This window comes from Cervus canadensis, chromosome 20 (assembly GCF_019320065.1).
Source record: "Cervus canadensis isolate Bull #8, Minnesota chromosome 20, ASM1932006v1, whole genome shotgun sequence".
NCBI lineage: Eukaryota > Metazoa > Chordata > Mammalia > Artiodactyla > Cervidae > Cervus > Cervus canadensis.
In genome coordinates this window covers 31,872,181-31,888,943 of record NC_057405.1, presented here as the reverse complement: position 1 = coordinate 31,888,943, position 16,763 = coordinate 31,872,181, and the positions used below count along the sequence as shown (strand labels likewise).

Below are 16,763 nucleotides of genomic sequence, written 5' to 3'. Positions count from 1 at the left end.
CTCCAAAATCACTGCGACTGGGAAGAAAGCTGAGTGCCGAAAAATTGATAACTGTGGTGTTGGCGAAGACTCTCGAGAGTCCCTTGAACTGCAGTGAGATCCAACCAGTCCATCCTAAAGGAGATCAGTCCTGGGTGTTCATTGGAAGGACTGATGCTGAAGCTGAAACTCCAATACTTTGGCCACCTCATGTGAAGAGTTGACTCACTGGAAAAGACCCTGATGCTGGGAGGGATTGGGGGCAGGAGGAGAAGGGGACGACAGAGGATGAGATGGCTGAATGGCATCACCAACTCGATGGACATGGGTTTGAGTAAACTCTGGGAGTTGGTGATGGACAGGGAGGCCTGGGGTGCTGTGATTCATGGGGTCGCAATGAGTCAGACACGACTGAATGACTGAACTGAACCGAAGGCCTTTCTAATTAAGTTACAGTAACACTGAGCTATACACAAAACAACTGACATTTATAGACCTGTTTTAACAAATGCAGTTATTAAAGTTTATATTGCTTTATTAACTAATAGAAAAATAAGTGAAAATAAGTTCAGTTATTCTTTGGGTTTACTTGCAAAAATTCATTTCTGTAAACCTTTATGTCTCTCTTTAAAGAGTTAGAATTCTATCTTATTTTTTCAGATATTTACATTTTTTTTCTGTAATGAAAATGTTTGTTACAGTTTTAGATGTACAGAAAGTGAATTAGGGGAAAAAACACCCATGATCCTTCCAATCAAAGATTTTTTTCTTTTTCTATCCCATATCTTCAGTTTCTTAAAATATTTAAAGTTTTTTCCTTATGAAATACTTTGAACATAGAGAAGACAACAATATTTAAAACATGCATCTACCTACTTGATATTTTGTTAATTTTGCTTTAGGTCAAGTTCTTAACAATAAGATGTTACTTTAAAGTTTCCCTTTACACTTTCTCTAAAACATCCGTCTTCTACTCTCTCTCCTCAGAAGTAACTGTTTGGAAGCTGATATATCTTCTTCCTTTTTTTTTTTTCTTTAAAGTTAAACATATTTTTGGAAATTGTCTTTTTATATAAAGTAGCACATGTACAGTTTTTAAAACTTGAGAAAAAGTCTAAAAAACAACGTTCTTATACTCAGATATCATCAGTTTTAGCATTTAATGTGTACCCTTCTTGATCTTTCTCTGTGTGTGTGTATAAAATATATTATAGATGAAGAAGTTCCTTCTATTACTAACTTGCTAAGATTTTTGTTTTAAATCACAGATAGTGTAGAATTTTATCAAATGTCTTTTTTTTTTTTTTTGCTTCTCATTTAATTAACATGGAAAATTACATTTATATATTTTTTCTGTTATACTGCTCTTACGATGTGCTTATCTGGGAGAAGTGCTGCTTGTGATATAGGCGTCATACATTGCTAAATTTCTTTTGCTGATATTTGGGATTTTTGAAGCAATATACATATGTAAGAATGGTGTGTAATGTAGTTATTTCAAGCTGTTCTTATCCAGTTTGGGGATCAAGATGATAAAAGTTCTCATGAATAATGACTTGGGGAGTTTCTTCTCTTTTACAGATTATAATGAAGATAGGGAATATCTCTCTCTTTAAATTTGGTAGATTATCACTTTTGAAACTTAGATCTAGTGCTTATTTCTGAATTTGTTTTTGTTTTTTCTTTAAATTTTTTTCTACTTATTCACTTCATTCATAGATCGGTTCAGATCTTATATTTTTAGTTAACTTTTAATAATTTATATTTTCTGGAAAATTATTTTATTCATTTTATCTCAGATTTTGTATTTGTCAGTATTAGGTTTTTCATAGTATTGGGAGAAAAGGAAAGGTATACCCAACTGAATGCAGAATTTCAGAGAATAGTTAGATAAGAAGGCCTTAAATGAACAGTGCAAAGAAATAGCAGAAAATAATAGAATGAGTAAGACTAGAGATCTCTTCAAGAAAATTGTAGATATCAAGGGACTATTTCATGCAAGGATGGGCACAACACATAGTAAGACCGTAAAAGAAACAGAAGAGATTTTGAGGAGGTAGAAAGAATACACAGAAGAACTGTACAAGAAAGGTCTTAATGACCCAGAAAACTATGATGGTGTGGTCATTCACCTAGAATAGGACATGCTGGAGTGTGAAGGAAACATTGCTTTGAACAAAGCTAGTAAAGGTGATGGAATTCCAGCTGAGCTATTTCAAATCCTAAGAGATGATGCTGTTAAAGTGCTGCAGTCAATGTGTCAGCAGATTTGGAAAACTCAGCAGTGGCCACAGGACTGAAAAGGTCAGTTTTCATTCCAATCCCAAAGAAGGGCAATGCCAAAGAATGTTCAAACTACCGCACAGTTGCACTCATTTCACATGCTAGCAAGGTAGTGCTCAAAATCCTTCAAGCTAGGCTTCAGCAGTGTGTGAACCAAGAACTTCCAGATATCTTGATTTAGAAAAAGCAGAGGAACCAGAGATCAAATTGCCAGTATTCATTGGATCACGGAGAAATCAAGGGAAAAAATGTCTACTTTAGCACTAACTGTGCTAAAGTCTTTGACTGTGTGGACTACAACAAACAGTGGAAAATTCTCAGAGAGATGAGAATACCAGACCACCTTACTGGTCTTCTGAGAAACCTGTATGCAGGTCAAGAAGCAACAGTTAGAACCAGACATGGAAGAACAGATTGGTCCAAAATTGGGAAAGGACTACGACAAGGCTGTATATTGTCACCCTGCTTAGGCAGAGTACGTCATGTGAAATGCTGGACTGGATGAATCACAAGCTGGAATCAAGATTGCTGGGAGAAATATCAATAACCTCACATATGCAGATGATACCACTCTAATGGCAGAAAGTGAAGATGAACTAAAAAAGAGCCTCTTGATGAGGGTGAAAGAGGACAGTGAAAAAGCTGGCTGGAAATTCAACATTAAAAAAAACCTGAGATCATGGCATCTGGTCCCATCACTTCATGGCAAATAGAAGGGGAAAAAGTGGAAGCAGTGACAGATTTTATTTGGAGGGGCTCCAAAAATCACTGATTGCACTCATGAAATTAAAAGATGCTTGCTCCTTGGAAGGAAAGCTATGACAAACCTAGGCAGTGTATTAAAAGGCAGAGACATCACTTTGTCAACGAAGGTCTGTATAGTCAAAGCTATGGTTTTTCCAGTGATCAAGTACAGATGTGAGAGATGGACTGTAAAGGACATGGAGCACTGAAGAATAATGCTTTTGAATTATGGTTCTGGAAAAGACTCCTGAGAATCCCTTGGACTGTAAGGAGATCAAACCAGTCAATCCTAAAGGAAGTCAACCCTGAATTGATTAGAAGATCTGTTGCGGAAGCTGACATTCCAATACTTTGGCCACCTAATGCAAAGAGCTGACTCACTGGAAAAGACCCTGATGCTGGGAAAGGTTGAAGGCAAGAGGAGAAAGCAAAACAAAGTCGCTCAATCATGTCCTACTCTTTGCGACCCCGTGGGCTGTAGCCCACCAAGCTCCTCAATCCACAGAATTTTCCAGGCCAAGAATACTGGAGTCGGTTGCCATTTCCTTCTCCAGGGGATCTTCCCAACCCAGGGATCAAACCCAGGTCTCCCGCATTGCAGGCAGATGCTTTACCATCTGACCCACCTGCAAAGGGGGTGGCAGAGGATGAGAAGGTGAGATAGCATCACTGATTCAATGGACATGAATTTGAGCAAACTCCAGGAGACAGTGGAGGACAGAGGAGTTGGTATGCCGCAGTCCACGGGGCCACAAAGAGTCAGATATGACTTAGCAACTGAATAACAACAAATGATTTTAAAATTTCTATTACTTCTATAGTTATATGCCCCATTTTTATTCCTAATGCGGTTAATATGTTCCTCTTCTTCTTGATAAAGCTTGCCAAAAAATGTAGCATGTATGGAAGCTGTGTTATTTATAGGTTCAGAATTAAAAAACTAAAATTGGTTCAGGTTTGTTTTACCTTTCTGGTGATTGTTTTGGTTTTTTTACATTAAATAAAAAATCCTCTCTCTCTAATGCTTTTGTCTTAAAGCCTCTTTAATCTACACTACTTTTATTTTTTTTCTTTTGCCTAATATATTTTTTCCTTTACTTTCATCTTTTTTTTGTGTTAATGTTTTATCTCTGTGCTTGTACAATATTTGACTAGATTAATTTTTAAAATGAATCCAGCATAAGAATATTTTGTTCCATATTTATTTACTACATTTGTTGGCGTTACTGAGATAGATAGATCTACATGGGTTATTTTTTTAAAACAAAGTTATTATCACCTTTTCTCTGCTTTTTTTTTTCATCCTGCCTCTTACTCTTTACCCTGCCTTTGCATTGATTTCAGAATGACAGTTTCTACTACTCTTCTTTTAAAGTTTAGCCTCGAATTTTTAAGATAATCTGTATTTGAATTAAGGGAGTCTAAAGTCTTACTGCTTGGAAGGAAAGTTATGAACAACCTAGATAGCATATTAAAAAGCAGAGACATTACTTTGCCAACAAAGGTCCGTCTGGTCAAGGCTATGGTTTTTCCAGTGGTCAAATATGGATGTGAGAGTTGGACTGTGAAGAAAGCTGAGCGCTGAAAAATTAGTGGTTTTGAAGTGTGGTGTTGGCGAAGACTCTTGAGAGTCCGTTGGACTGCAAGGAGATCCAACCAGTCCATCCTAAAGGAGACCAGTCCTGGGTGTTCATTGGAAGGACTGATGCTGAGGCTGAAATTCCAGTACTTTGGCCACCTAATGCGAAGAGTTGACTCACTGGAAAAGACCCTGATGCTGGGAGGGATTGGGGGCAGGAGGAGAAGGGGACAACAGAGGATGAGATGGCTGAATGGCATCACCGACTCGATGGACATGGGTTTGAGTAAACTCCGGGAGTTGGTGATGGACAGGGAGGCCTGGGGTGCTGTGATTCATGGGGTCGCAAAGAGCCAGACAGGACTGAGCGGCTGAACTGAACTGAACTGAAAGTCTTAATACCTGTGTTTTTTCAAATTCTATCAGGACAGTGGAACATTTTCTCTAGTCTCATGTCATCATATTATTATTGTCTGTTTTAATTTACCTTATTTTAAAATTCCTCAATTCTTTAATCATTTTTATGAGGTTTACAGTTAGTTTCTTGGCACATTGTTATTACTTGCATATCACTATTATTCATTATCATCCACTTTTCCTTCAGGGTTCACTTTCTTTCTTATCCTTTTGGTCATCCTTTCAATGAGGACTTTTGAGTAGTTAATTTTCTAGTCTTTCTATATAATTTATCTTCATTCTTGAGTGACAGTTTTACTGAGTCTTGGATTCTAGGTTGACAGTTACTATCATTTAGAATTTGATTTTCTCTTTTAACCTCCAGTAGATTTTTAAACATTTTGTTTGAGTTCAGTGGTTTCTTGTTTTGCCTCTAAGGTATCTAAAGGTATACTTATTTAAATTAACTTTTAATATGGGGATAATTTTAAGGTCATAGAAAGTTGCAAATATATACGTAGTTCTAACAACACTCTCATACTCTTTACCCAGATTCACCTTTTGTTAACATTTGCCCCATTTGTCTTATGTACACATATTCTTTCTCTGTCTTGTGTGAACACAAACATACATGTGCACATACATACACATGTAATTTTTTTTTCAATATTTGAAAGAAAGTTCTATGTGTTTCCTCAGTTGCTTAGTTGTGTCCGACCCTTTGTAATCCTATGAACTGTAACCTGCTGGGCTCTGCTGTCCATGGCATTCCCCAGGCAAGAATACTGGCATGGATTGCATTTCCTGCTTCAGGGGATCTTCCCAACCCAGGGATCAAACCTACGTCTCCAGCATTGGCAGGCAGACTCTTTACCACTGCACCACCTGGCAAGCTCCTGAAAGTTCTATACCTATGCTTTTTTACTCTAAATGCATTGTTTTTATTTGATAAGAGTAAGGATATGTCCTTGTATAAACATAGTACAATTATGATATAAATTTACATTTATAAAATAATATTCTAGAATCTCTCCACAATATATTGGTTTTTTTCAGTTGATGTAATAATGTCTTTTATACCCCTTTACTGCTGTAGTACAAGATTCAATCTAGAGTCAAGTATTGTGTTGGTTGTCCAGATAGCTTTAGCCTCCTGTAACCTGGAACATTTCCTCATACTTTTGTAATCTCTTTTATGACATTCACATTTTAAAACTTTTAGTTCCCTGACCAGGGATTGAACTCACGTCCCCTGATTGGAAGGCAGTCTTAACCACTGGATCTTAACCACTGGGAAGTCTCAACATTCATGTTTTTGAAGAATATGGTACCCCATCCCTTTTCATTTAATAGAATATTGTTAATTTGCATTGCTCTGATGTTTTCTTATTAGACTGAGGTTTTTGTATTCTTCTCCAGAATACTGAATAAGTGATGTGATATTTCCTTGTTAAGCTATCACAGCTGGAGGTACATGATGTTCACCTATCCTTTACTGTTGATGTTAATTTTAATCACCTTGCCAATGTATTGTTTGATAAAATTACTATTTTTCTTCTTCAGTGAAACCAAGAAGCAATCTGTGGTGAGCCACTTGGGATGTATAAATCTTTTTCCCCATTAAAATTTAACATCCACTGATGACTCTTTCCTAATTCAATCTTTATCATGATGGTTTTCCAGCTCTATTCTCTCTCTTTATATCTTCAGTTCTGGAAAATTTGTAGCATTTTTGTTTTGTTTTTAATATTGTTTTTCCCCATTTTGTCATTATATTCTAAATTCCTATTCAGTTCAGTTCAGTCACTCAGTCATATCCGACTCCTTGCAACCCCATGAACCGCAGCACGCCAGGTCTCCCTGTCCATCACCAACTCCCGGAGTCCACCCAAACCCATGTCCATTGAGTCAGTGATGCCATCCAACCATAAAACTGTTTATAAAGAATATGGATGGTCAATAAATATACAATTTAACTTCAGGATTATTAATCCAGGAAATACAAATTAAAATAGTAATATTCTGTTTTTTGCTGGTCCACAGATTTTAAAATGTCAGTATCTAGTCATTCCAAGAATATAGTAAAATAAAGGCTTCTAGACTTTTGAAGAGAATGTAATTGTTACAGTCTTTCCAGAGGGCATTTTGGTAATGCTTTTCAAAAGCTTTAAAATCATATAAATGTCTATCAATCCAGAAACTTCATTTCTTTACATTTACCCTGAGGAAGTTATATAAAACTAAGTTGAAATGTGATATAATAGGATGTCCACCATAGGAGATATTGAAAACGCTTGGCTGTTAAGAAGCAGAATATGGTTAAATAAATTATGATAATTTATTGTAGAATAAATTTGGCAGTGTTATCTCCTCTTCAGTTTTTTGGAATAGTTTGAGAAGGATAGGTATAAGTTCTTTACATGTTTGGTAGATTTCCCCCAGGAAGCCATCTGGGCCTGGACTTTTGTTTTCTGGGTATTGTTTTTATTTAATTATGAATTTTTAATTAAAAATTCTATTTTACTTCTAGTGATTGGTCTATTTAAATTGCCTGTTTCTGCTTGACTCAGACTTGGCAGACTGTGTGCTTCTAGAAATTTGTCCATTTCTACCAGATTGTCCAGTTTGTTGACATATAACTATTCATAGTATTTTCTTATGATTTTTTGTATCTCTTTTGTATTGGTTGTTATTTATCATTTTTCATTGCTTATTTACTCGAGTCCTTTTTCTTTTCTTTTTGATGAGCCCGGTTAAAGGTTTATCAATTTTATCCTAAAAAAAAAAAAGCCCTTGTTTTCATTTGATCTTTTCTACTGTTTCTTTTAAATCTTTATTTCCTCTCTGATTTTTATTATTTCCTTCCTTTTGATGACTTTGGCCTTTGTTCTTTCTATTATTCTTTAAGGTGGTAAGTTAGGTTGTTTGAGATTTTTCTTGCTCTTGAGGAAGGCCCATATCACTATGAACTTTCCTCTAAGGGTTCCTTTTGGTGTATTTTGGAAAGTTGTATTTTCATTTTCATTTCTCTCTAGGTATTTCTGATTTCCTCTTTGATTTTATCATTGACCCATTGTTTTTTTTTATTAGTATTAATATGTTATTTAATCTCTATATGTTCCTTAGCTACTTTTCTTTCTGTAGTTGATTTCTAGTTTCATACTGTTGTGGTTGGAAAAGATGCTTGAAATAATTTCTGTCTTAAATTTGTCGAGGCTTATTTTGTGATTTTGGTATGTGATCTATACTGGAAGACATTACATGTGCATATGATATGAATGTGTATTCTGCTTTTTTTTGCATGTAGCTTCATGTAGGTATCAATTAAGATTAATTGGACTGTTCTGTCATTTCAGGCCCCTGTGCCTTTTTGGTTTTCAGTCTTGATTATCTGCCCATTGATGTCAGTAGGATGCTAACATCTCATACTATTGTTGTATTATTATCAGTTTCGCTCTTTATGTTTGTTAGTATCTGCTTTATATGTTTAGGTGCTCTTGTATTGGGTGTGTATACATTAACAAGTGTGAAGTGAAGTGAAGTGAAGTCGCTCAGTCGTGTCTGACTCTTTGAGACCTCATGGACCGTAGCCTACCAGGATCCTCAGTCCATGGGATTTTCCAGGCAAGAATACTGGAGTGGGTTGCCATTTCCTTCTCCAGGCCATCTTCCCGACCCAGGGATCGAACCCGGGTTTCCCGCATTGTAGGCAGACGCTTTACCATCTGAGCTATCAGTAATACCCTCTTATTAAATTGATCCTTTTATCATTATACAAGGCCTTCCTTGCCTTCATTATAGTTTTTATTTTAAAGGGTGATGTGATTTTGTGTGAGTATTCCTACCCATACTTTGTCATTTTTATTTGCATGAAACATCTTTTTCCATATTCTTACACACTTGTGTGTCTTCAGCCCTGAAGTGAGTCTCATACAGACAGCATATTTAAGGGTCTTGGTTTTTGTTTTTAAATCCAGTCAGCCACCTATGTCTTTTGACCAGAGCATTTAGTCCATTGACATTTAAAGTAGTTATTAACAGGTATGTACTTACTGCCATTTTATTGCTTGTTTTCTGGTTGTGGCTACCATGGGGTTCATATATGTTGACTCATAATTATATCTACTTGTTTTAAACTTGGGTAATCTTAAATGTTTGAACTTAAATGTTCAAACACGTTCTGAAAGATCTACCTTTTTAAGCTGCATAACCCACATTTTGTGTATTTGATATCACCTTTTACATCTTCCTGCTTATTCCTTAACTGTTTTAGTTATAGCTGCTTTTCTACATTTTTCATCTTTTAATCTACATACTGCCTTTCCTACAGGGATTTTCTTACTTCATTTCAATTTACACAAGACCCTCAACATTTCCTTAGGGTAGTTTTTCGTATGTTGAATTTTTTAACTTTTGGTTGTCTGACAAGTTGTTTATCACTTCTATTCTAAATGATACATATCTTTCAGAGCAGAATATTGTAGGTTACAGGTTTTTCCCTTTGACTATATCATGTCACTCACTTCTAGCCTGCAGAGTTTCTGCAGAGAAATCAGCTGATAGCCTTATGGGGACTCCTTTTTCTTTGCATATGACTCTTCTCTTCTCTTACTGCCTTTATAATTGTCTCTTTAACTTTTACCGTTTTATTGTATGTCTTGGTGTAGGTCTGTTTGGGTTCATCTTGTTTGGAACCCTCTGTGCTTTATCTGAATATCTGTTTCCTCCTTCAGGTTTGGGAAGTTTTCAGCCATAATTTCCTGGAATGAGATGGGACCTCTCTGTGCAGTGGCTGTCACCTCTTTATCAGGATGGGGTCTGATCCCAAGTTGCCAGAGCAGAAGCCTTCCTGTCAGGCTCAAGCTGCCTCCGTTCCCTTTAAGCGTGTGCGTTTCTCTCTCCCAGCGCCAGGGCCTTTGCCCCCAAGCAGGAGTGCTGAAGCCGGTGGGGCCTGTTCACAGACAGAGGTTCAGCGCGCTGCTCAGACAGGTCGTCTGTGGCTCCTTTTGATGCAACCCACGGTAGAGTCTTCTCCCTGGTCGTGGCCATCCCATACCCAGTGCCACGCTGTGGCAGGGACTGAGGAGGGATGGAGCATTTGCTTGGCTTTGGCTGGGCACACAGTGAAGTAGTTTCAGGAAACCCAGAAACCAGCCAGACCTCTCCTCAGAGGCACGGCAGGACCCCTCACAGCTGATCACTGTCCCCAGTCTCCACTTGCCTCCACCGGGGGGGAGGAGCCTGTGTGGTTTCTCTGTGTTTGTGTGGCAGGGGAGATTGAGGTGTGGTACAGTGGCTGCTCCCAGAAACATGTCCTGTTTCTGGGCACCGCTTTAAAAAATGCCAAAAATGGCTGCTGCAGACCCACCTGGACCCTGCCCCAGGACTCTGCCGTCTCTGTGTCCCAAGGTTGAGTCTTTTCCCTGATCCTGGCTACCCCAGATTCATTACTGCATGGTGGCTTGGAGTGAGCGGGGCTTGACTGTTCACTTGGCTTGAGCTGGGGCCTGGAGGGACATGGTTGTGGGAAACCAGGTAGGTGCTAGAGCGGACCTTTCTCCACCCTGCCTCAGAGGCAGGCCAGTGTTCATGTGCTGCTCTTTAGTGGAGTCCAGGGTTCCCCAGCCTTTCCGTCTGTCCAAGCAGTCCAGGGTGCTTCTCTCCTCCACTAAGACCCCGGGACTGGGACCCCAGTCTGTGGCTCAACACACTTAACTCCCCATGCAATTTCTCATTTCCTGAGTTCTCGCCCAGAAGCACAAGTCCCTACCCAATCACTTTTCTTTCATTCCTCTTTACTTGTGTATCTTCCTTACAGCCTTGGTTGCACCGTCCTTTTTTCAGTTTCTAGTTAGTTTTCAGTGAGAATTACTCCATCTGTAGACGTATTTTTGATGTGTTCATTAGCACAGGTGAGCTCCATGTCCCCTTAACTCCACCATCTTGATCTCCTTTCTTCCATGTTGGGAATTTGATTACTGATTCAGTCTCTTTACTCATTATTAGCCTATTCACATCTTATGTTTCTTCCTGATTCATTCTTGGTAGGTTGTGTGTTTCATTTTTTCTAGGTTATGTAAATTTTTAGCACATAATTGTTCATACTAGTCACTTATGATTCAGAGCATTTCTGTAGTATTGGCTGTAATCGCTCCTCTTTCATTTCCAATTCTTTTTTCTTTAGTCCAAGGTAAAGGTTTGTCAGTTTTGTTTATCTTTTCAAAGAACCAGTTCTTAGTTTCATTGGTCCTTTCTGTTGTTTTCCTGGTCTCTATTTCAGTTACTTCCACTTTGATCTTTATTGTTTCCTTCCTTTCGCTAATTTTGGTCTTATTCTTTAGCTCCTCAGAGTAAAGTTAGGTTGCTTATTTGAGATCTTTCTAATTTATAAATATATGCATTGATGCTCTAAACTTTGAATTTTCACTGCCTCCCACAAGATTTGGTATGTTGTGTTTAATATTTCCAATTTTGTTGGTTTTAAGATAATTTTTTAAATCCCTTTTGATTTCTTTTTTGACCTAGTGGTTGTTTAGAAGTGTGTTCTTTTATTTCCACATTTATAAATCTTTTCACTTTCTTCTTGTTGATTGATAGCACTAGAGGTAAAGAACCTACCTGTCAGTTCAGAAGACATAAGAGACAAGGGTTCAGCCCCTGGGTCGGGAAGATCCCCTGAGGAAGGCCTGGCAACCCACTCCAGTATTCTTGCCTGGAGAATCCCATGGACAAAGGAGCCTCGAGGGCTACAGTCCATAGGGTCACAAAGAGGGTCAGACACAAGTGAAGTGACTTAGCACAAGCACACTGGCATAAGTGATCAGAAAAGATAGTTGGTATGATTTCATTCTTCTTAAATTTGCTAAGATTTGTTTTGTGATCAGTATAATCAGTCTTGGAGACTGTTTCATGTGTACTCGAGGAGAATAAGTATTCTGCTGCTGTTGGATGTAGTGTTCTGTATATATCTGTTATTTCATTTGTTCTAAAGTGTGGTTCCAACATTTCCTTGTTGATTTTCTGTTTGGACAGTCTTTCCATTGCTGATAGGTGGTATTGAAGTTTCCTGCTGTTAGAGTACTGTCACTGGTTTCTCTCTTAAGATCTATCAGTATTTGCTTAATATGTTTCAGTGTTTGGGTGTTGAGAGTATATGTTACGATTGTTATGTCTTCTTATGTATTGACTACTTTATCATTGACCTTTGATTTTTGTTACCTTTTTTGGCTTGGGGTTTATTTTACCTAATACAAGTAAAACTATGCCTCCTTCTTCTGTTTCTGTTTGCTTAAAATACCATATTCCATCCTTTCACTTTTTTCTTGTATGTCTTTTGAGCTGAAATAAATAAAAACTGGGATGCTGCTCTCTGCACCTTGAATAGTGCTGTGTAATTTTACACAGCAGTCTCAGTTTCTATTTGCTAAACAATGGTTCCCAAAGCCAGTGTTCCTCATCACATCCTTTAGCTGTCTTTTGCTTCCAATTTAAATGATTATCCATGTACTCTTCATGCAGCATTTATGTATAAATCATTGTGAAAAACAATGAAAGTGAAATAATAGACTAAATATCTTACTAAAGTGTTGATAAATCTATGTTCCATTTCATTGTATATTTATGAACACTAAGCACAGTCTAATTTGTGTGTCTTGTTAGGTACCACAAAAAATGTCATTTTGACACTATGTGCAGTATTTTACTGTTGAATTATTTTTTAAGTACTTTTTTCTATGTATTTATATACATATCATAGCAACTATCAAGAAACCTTGAGCTAAGTAGTAACAGTTTCCAACGACAGTTGCTTGCTGAAAGGAAAAGGGCATGTGAGGCTCATGATGAAAATAAACTTCTTCAAAAAGAACTACAAGGACTATATGACAAATTAAAGGTAAGCATTTTATTTTAAATTGCATCATTTCTCCCTATGATATATATTAGATGAAGACTCAATATTTTAACACTGTTATCATTTATATTTGGAACTTTGATACAATATCATTTACAAAATTCTCATATTTTTGACACTTATAAAGAAAATATTTGTTAATATAATCACTGTAACTAAAAATGAGACATTAGATTCACTAATGTAGATAGCAGTGCTACAACTGAAAAAAGTTATAGAATCCTGGAAGAAAAATTATGGGTCTAGAGTCTTTCTGTGTTGCATTGGTTGAATAATCTAATGTTCTTCCTCATATAACCCCATGATTGATTATTTTTAAAGTTGTTTCAAATAATGCCCTTTTTTTCCATAGTATTTAGAGAAAACATTCAAATTATTTAATTTTGTTGAAGTAGATGTTCTTAATTCTATCCAGAAGTCACTGATGGGTTGACATGTTGTACAACTTGCATTTATGCATTATCTTTCATAGAATTTTCATTTTGTTAATCAAATTTTCAGAGAGAGAAAGTCTTAGCTGCAAAATGGTGAAGAACACTTGTGTTTAAAAAAATGGTCTAATTTTTAACTCATCATTAATTTGGAACCCAAATTTGAGAGATGCTAATTAAATTCTTTGTCTCTGAGGCTAGGCCTATAAGTCAATTGAAGACAATAGGAGTGGGTAGAAAAAGACTTCTGCCTCATTCTGATTTTCTTGACTGCTAGTGTGTATTGGATTTTTAATGGAGAATCATTGGTCTACCCTAACCTAAATGCCCTAAAAGCATTCCTTTCTATAGTTGGTAGTTACAAAGGGAAGCTGGACTTAGGTGTATTCCAGTTTGATGAGGAAAATACCAGTGGACAAGATGAGGATTTTTATTTTAAACTGAAACTCTATACATTCTTAATTATATTGGGTTTGTTTTTAGGAAAAGGAGAGAGAACTGGACATAAAAAACATATATTCTAATCATCTGCCAAAGACTTCTCCAAAGAAAGAAAAAGAATTTACATCAAGAAAAAATGGTATAGTAGTTATTATTGTTGAAAGACATATTGCAGTTTTTATTATTAATAAAATAAATTAATTAATTTTTAGGTAGAAGGAAGATGAGGGGAAAGAACTTTATTGAAATAAATTTAAATTCCCTTATAGGTACTTTTCAGAAATCTTTCACTTTCTCAGTTTTTTCCCTTGAGGTCACTGAAATTATTTTTTACATGATTAAAATTTTTTTTATTACAAGTTATTTTTTTTATCTTTTATGAAAAAATATAAGCATACCCTAAATGGGAGATTATAGTATAATGAACCTTTATTTTTGGATTACCTACCTTTTAACAGTTATACATTTAACTAATTTTATTTCATCTAGTTTGTCTACTTTTTTTCTACCTTAGAGGAAATCCCAGCTGTTGCTCATTTCACTCATAAATACTTTGGAGTTTTTATGCACATCCATACTTTTTAAAAAAAACAAAAGTGTAGATTTCCTTCTTTTCTGAATTCCAAAAAGTTAAAAACATAAACTTTCTAAAAATAGGATTTATTTTTAGAAATAGGATTTATTCCTCAGAATTGCCTTCAAGTCACAAAATTGCCAGCAAATCCTAGAAATAAAAAAGTAGTAATAGTGAGTAGTCATGGAGCTGAGAAACATGAGTTATCTCATGTAGAGCATGAACATATACCAGTTGAATTCCATATATCTTAGCACTGTACGATTAGAAAAATTCTTTTATAATTTTCATGGTAGCTGCATGCCAGAGTGATTTTACAAACCAGTGTACAAAAGGAGTACAAACCAGTGAAGACTTCAAGCTGGAGGAATATCCTATAACACCACAGACAGTTATGTGTTATGAAAACAAAAGGGAAGAACCCGAACGTCTTTCTTTGGTGAGTTTAGCAATATGATTAGGTACTAAACTCTAGGTGTGAAGTATTCCTAAATACACAATATCAAACATTTAAAAATTTCAACAATGAAGCGAGTGCTGTAGCTGTATAAATATGCAACTAGCCTTTTATAAGGAAAAAGATAACATCTGTGCATTTTATTAAACTCCTTTGGATTGACTGTCAGTTAACACTATCTTTCAGGGGCTTCAGAAAGGTTGTACTTTCTGGTCTGGAGAAAGAAGAAAAGTTTTTAAGTGTCTTACCTTTTGTGCCTCTTAACAGATAGTCTCTAAAAGTCCTTCTTGCTTTTGTGTTTAATAGCAAACTATAGTAGCTTTCAAATGATTTGTCAGAATTTGACTATATCTTTTTGGCCTCCTGCATAAGAGACTTTTATAGGTTAGATGAATGTTGAACAAAGTAACTGCAGTAGAATCTGACTTTATATCATTCAAATTAGAGTGGCATTGAGGAGCTCTGTGTTGGGTCCTCATTAAAAAGGATGCATTGAGTACTGAAAGGTCCTTTTCTCTAATAGGGTTTTGTCTTTGGTGTTTACAGTTGAGGTCTCTTCCTCAACTGTTTTATACCTGTGGTATAAAACAGAAAGGATGGACTAAATTAGTTCCTGTGTGTACTCCAGTTTTTTCCTTTATTTCATTTTGTTTTACAGTTTAAAATAGTTATTGTATCTCCGTGTTTCTGCCTCCATTTGAATATCATTGAAACTATGTGTGCATGCAAAGTCAACGTGTCCAACTTAGCGACCCCATGGACTGTAGCCCACCAGGCTCTTCTGTCCATGGGATTCTCCAGGCAGGCATGCTGGAGTGGGTTGCCGTGCCCTTCTCCAGGGGATCTTCCCAACCCAGGGATCAAACTCGCGTCTCTTATGTCTCCTGCATTGGCAGTAGGGTTCTTTACAACTAGCGCCACCTGGAAAGCCCATCATTGAGACTAGATCATACTAATTTATTTTTAAAGGTAAACTGTAGAATACCAAAGTAATTCTTAATTTTAGAAAGGTAAAAAAAAAAAAAATTGCTCTTTTTAAGAGTCAGCGCAAGCAGCAGCGATCTAGTATGGTGAAAGAGAGGATGTGGCCTTGGAGTTAGTGCTGCTTTTTAATTAAATTATGATTCTAACATTTTAGTGACTTGTATGACTTCTTGGAACATCAGTTTCCTAATCTTTAAAACAAGGAGGGTTACCCTTCATGTCTGTGGTAGTAACTAATCAGGAAGCTTATCCTGTAACTTTAAGGGGTCCCAGCAGATGGGAGCTGTTACTTATTGGAAAGAGACCCAGAATACAGTGGCTCAAGCAAGATTCAAGATGCTTTCTCTGGTAGTAAACTGAAGGTCAGGGGATAGTCCAGGATAGGTAGAAACGTTTGTTCCATGGTAGCCATTCTTTGCCTGTTTTTCAGTCGTAAAGAGTGTAACCTCATCTGTGTGGTTGGAATTGGCTTATGACACCTGGGAGAAGGAGGAACAAGGAAGTGGAGGGCAAGCAGTTTTTGTTTGAATAAATGTGGTCAGAAGTTGCATACATACTTCCACTCACGTTCCACTGGTCCTGTCTAGCTTCAGAGGAAGACTAGCAAATGAGACCTCCAGTTAGGGAGCCCTATGCGCTGCTGAAACTCAAGGGATTCTGTAACTAAAAGGAAGAGGGAGGAAATGGATACTAGGGGACAATTCTTTCTTCTGCATGCCCACTAATTATATATTCTACTTTTATTAAGAAAAATCACACACACACATGAAAGAGACCATAAGAAACAATACATTTTAAGTTTACATTTTTATTTATTTATTTTTTTAAGTTTACATTTTTAATTGATTTTAAATGTTATGAGATTTACTAACTGGAGGCCTTGGGCATAGTATAAACTTGAAAGATTGAGTGTGTCACTTGGGCCTTTAATAGTTGATGAATAAATAGCCTTTTCTTGTTAACTGAATTCATCAGATTTTGTT

The 16,763-nt window shown here is 36.6% G+C and overlaps 1 protein-coding gene across 3 annotated transcripts in view; it reads left to right on the top strand.

Moving 5' to 3' along the window:
• Nucleotides 1-16,763, top strand: part of LCA5 (lebercilin LCA5) — a 55,733-nt gene that overhangs the window by 35,255 nt on the left and 3,715 nt on the right. For all 3 annotated transcript variants that reach the window (XM_043439457.1, XM_043439458.1, XM_043439459.1), the window contains 3 exons: nt 12,738-12,875; nt 13,808-13,904; nt 14,636-14,778. In XM_043439457.1, the coding sequence (XP_043295392.1) occupies nt 12,738-12,875; nt 13,808-13,904; nt 14,636-14,778 (378 nt within the window). The remainder of the gene's footprint in view (nt 1-12,737; nt 12,876-13,807; nt 13,905-14,635; nt 14,779-16,763) is intronic.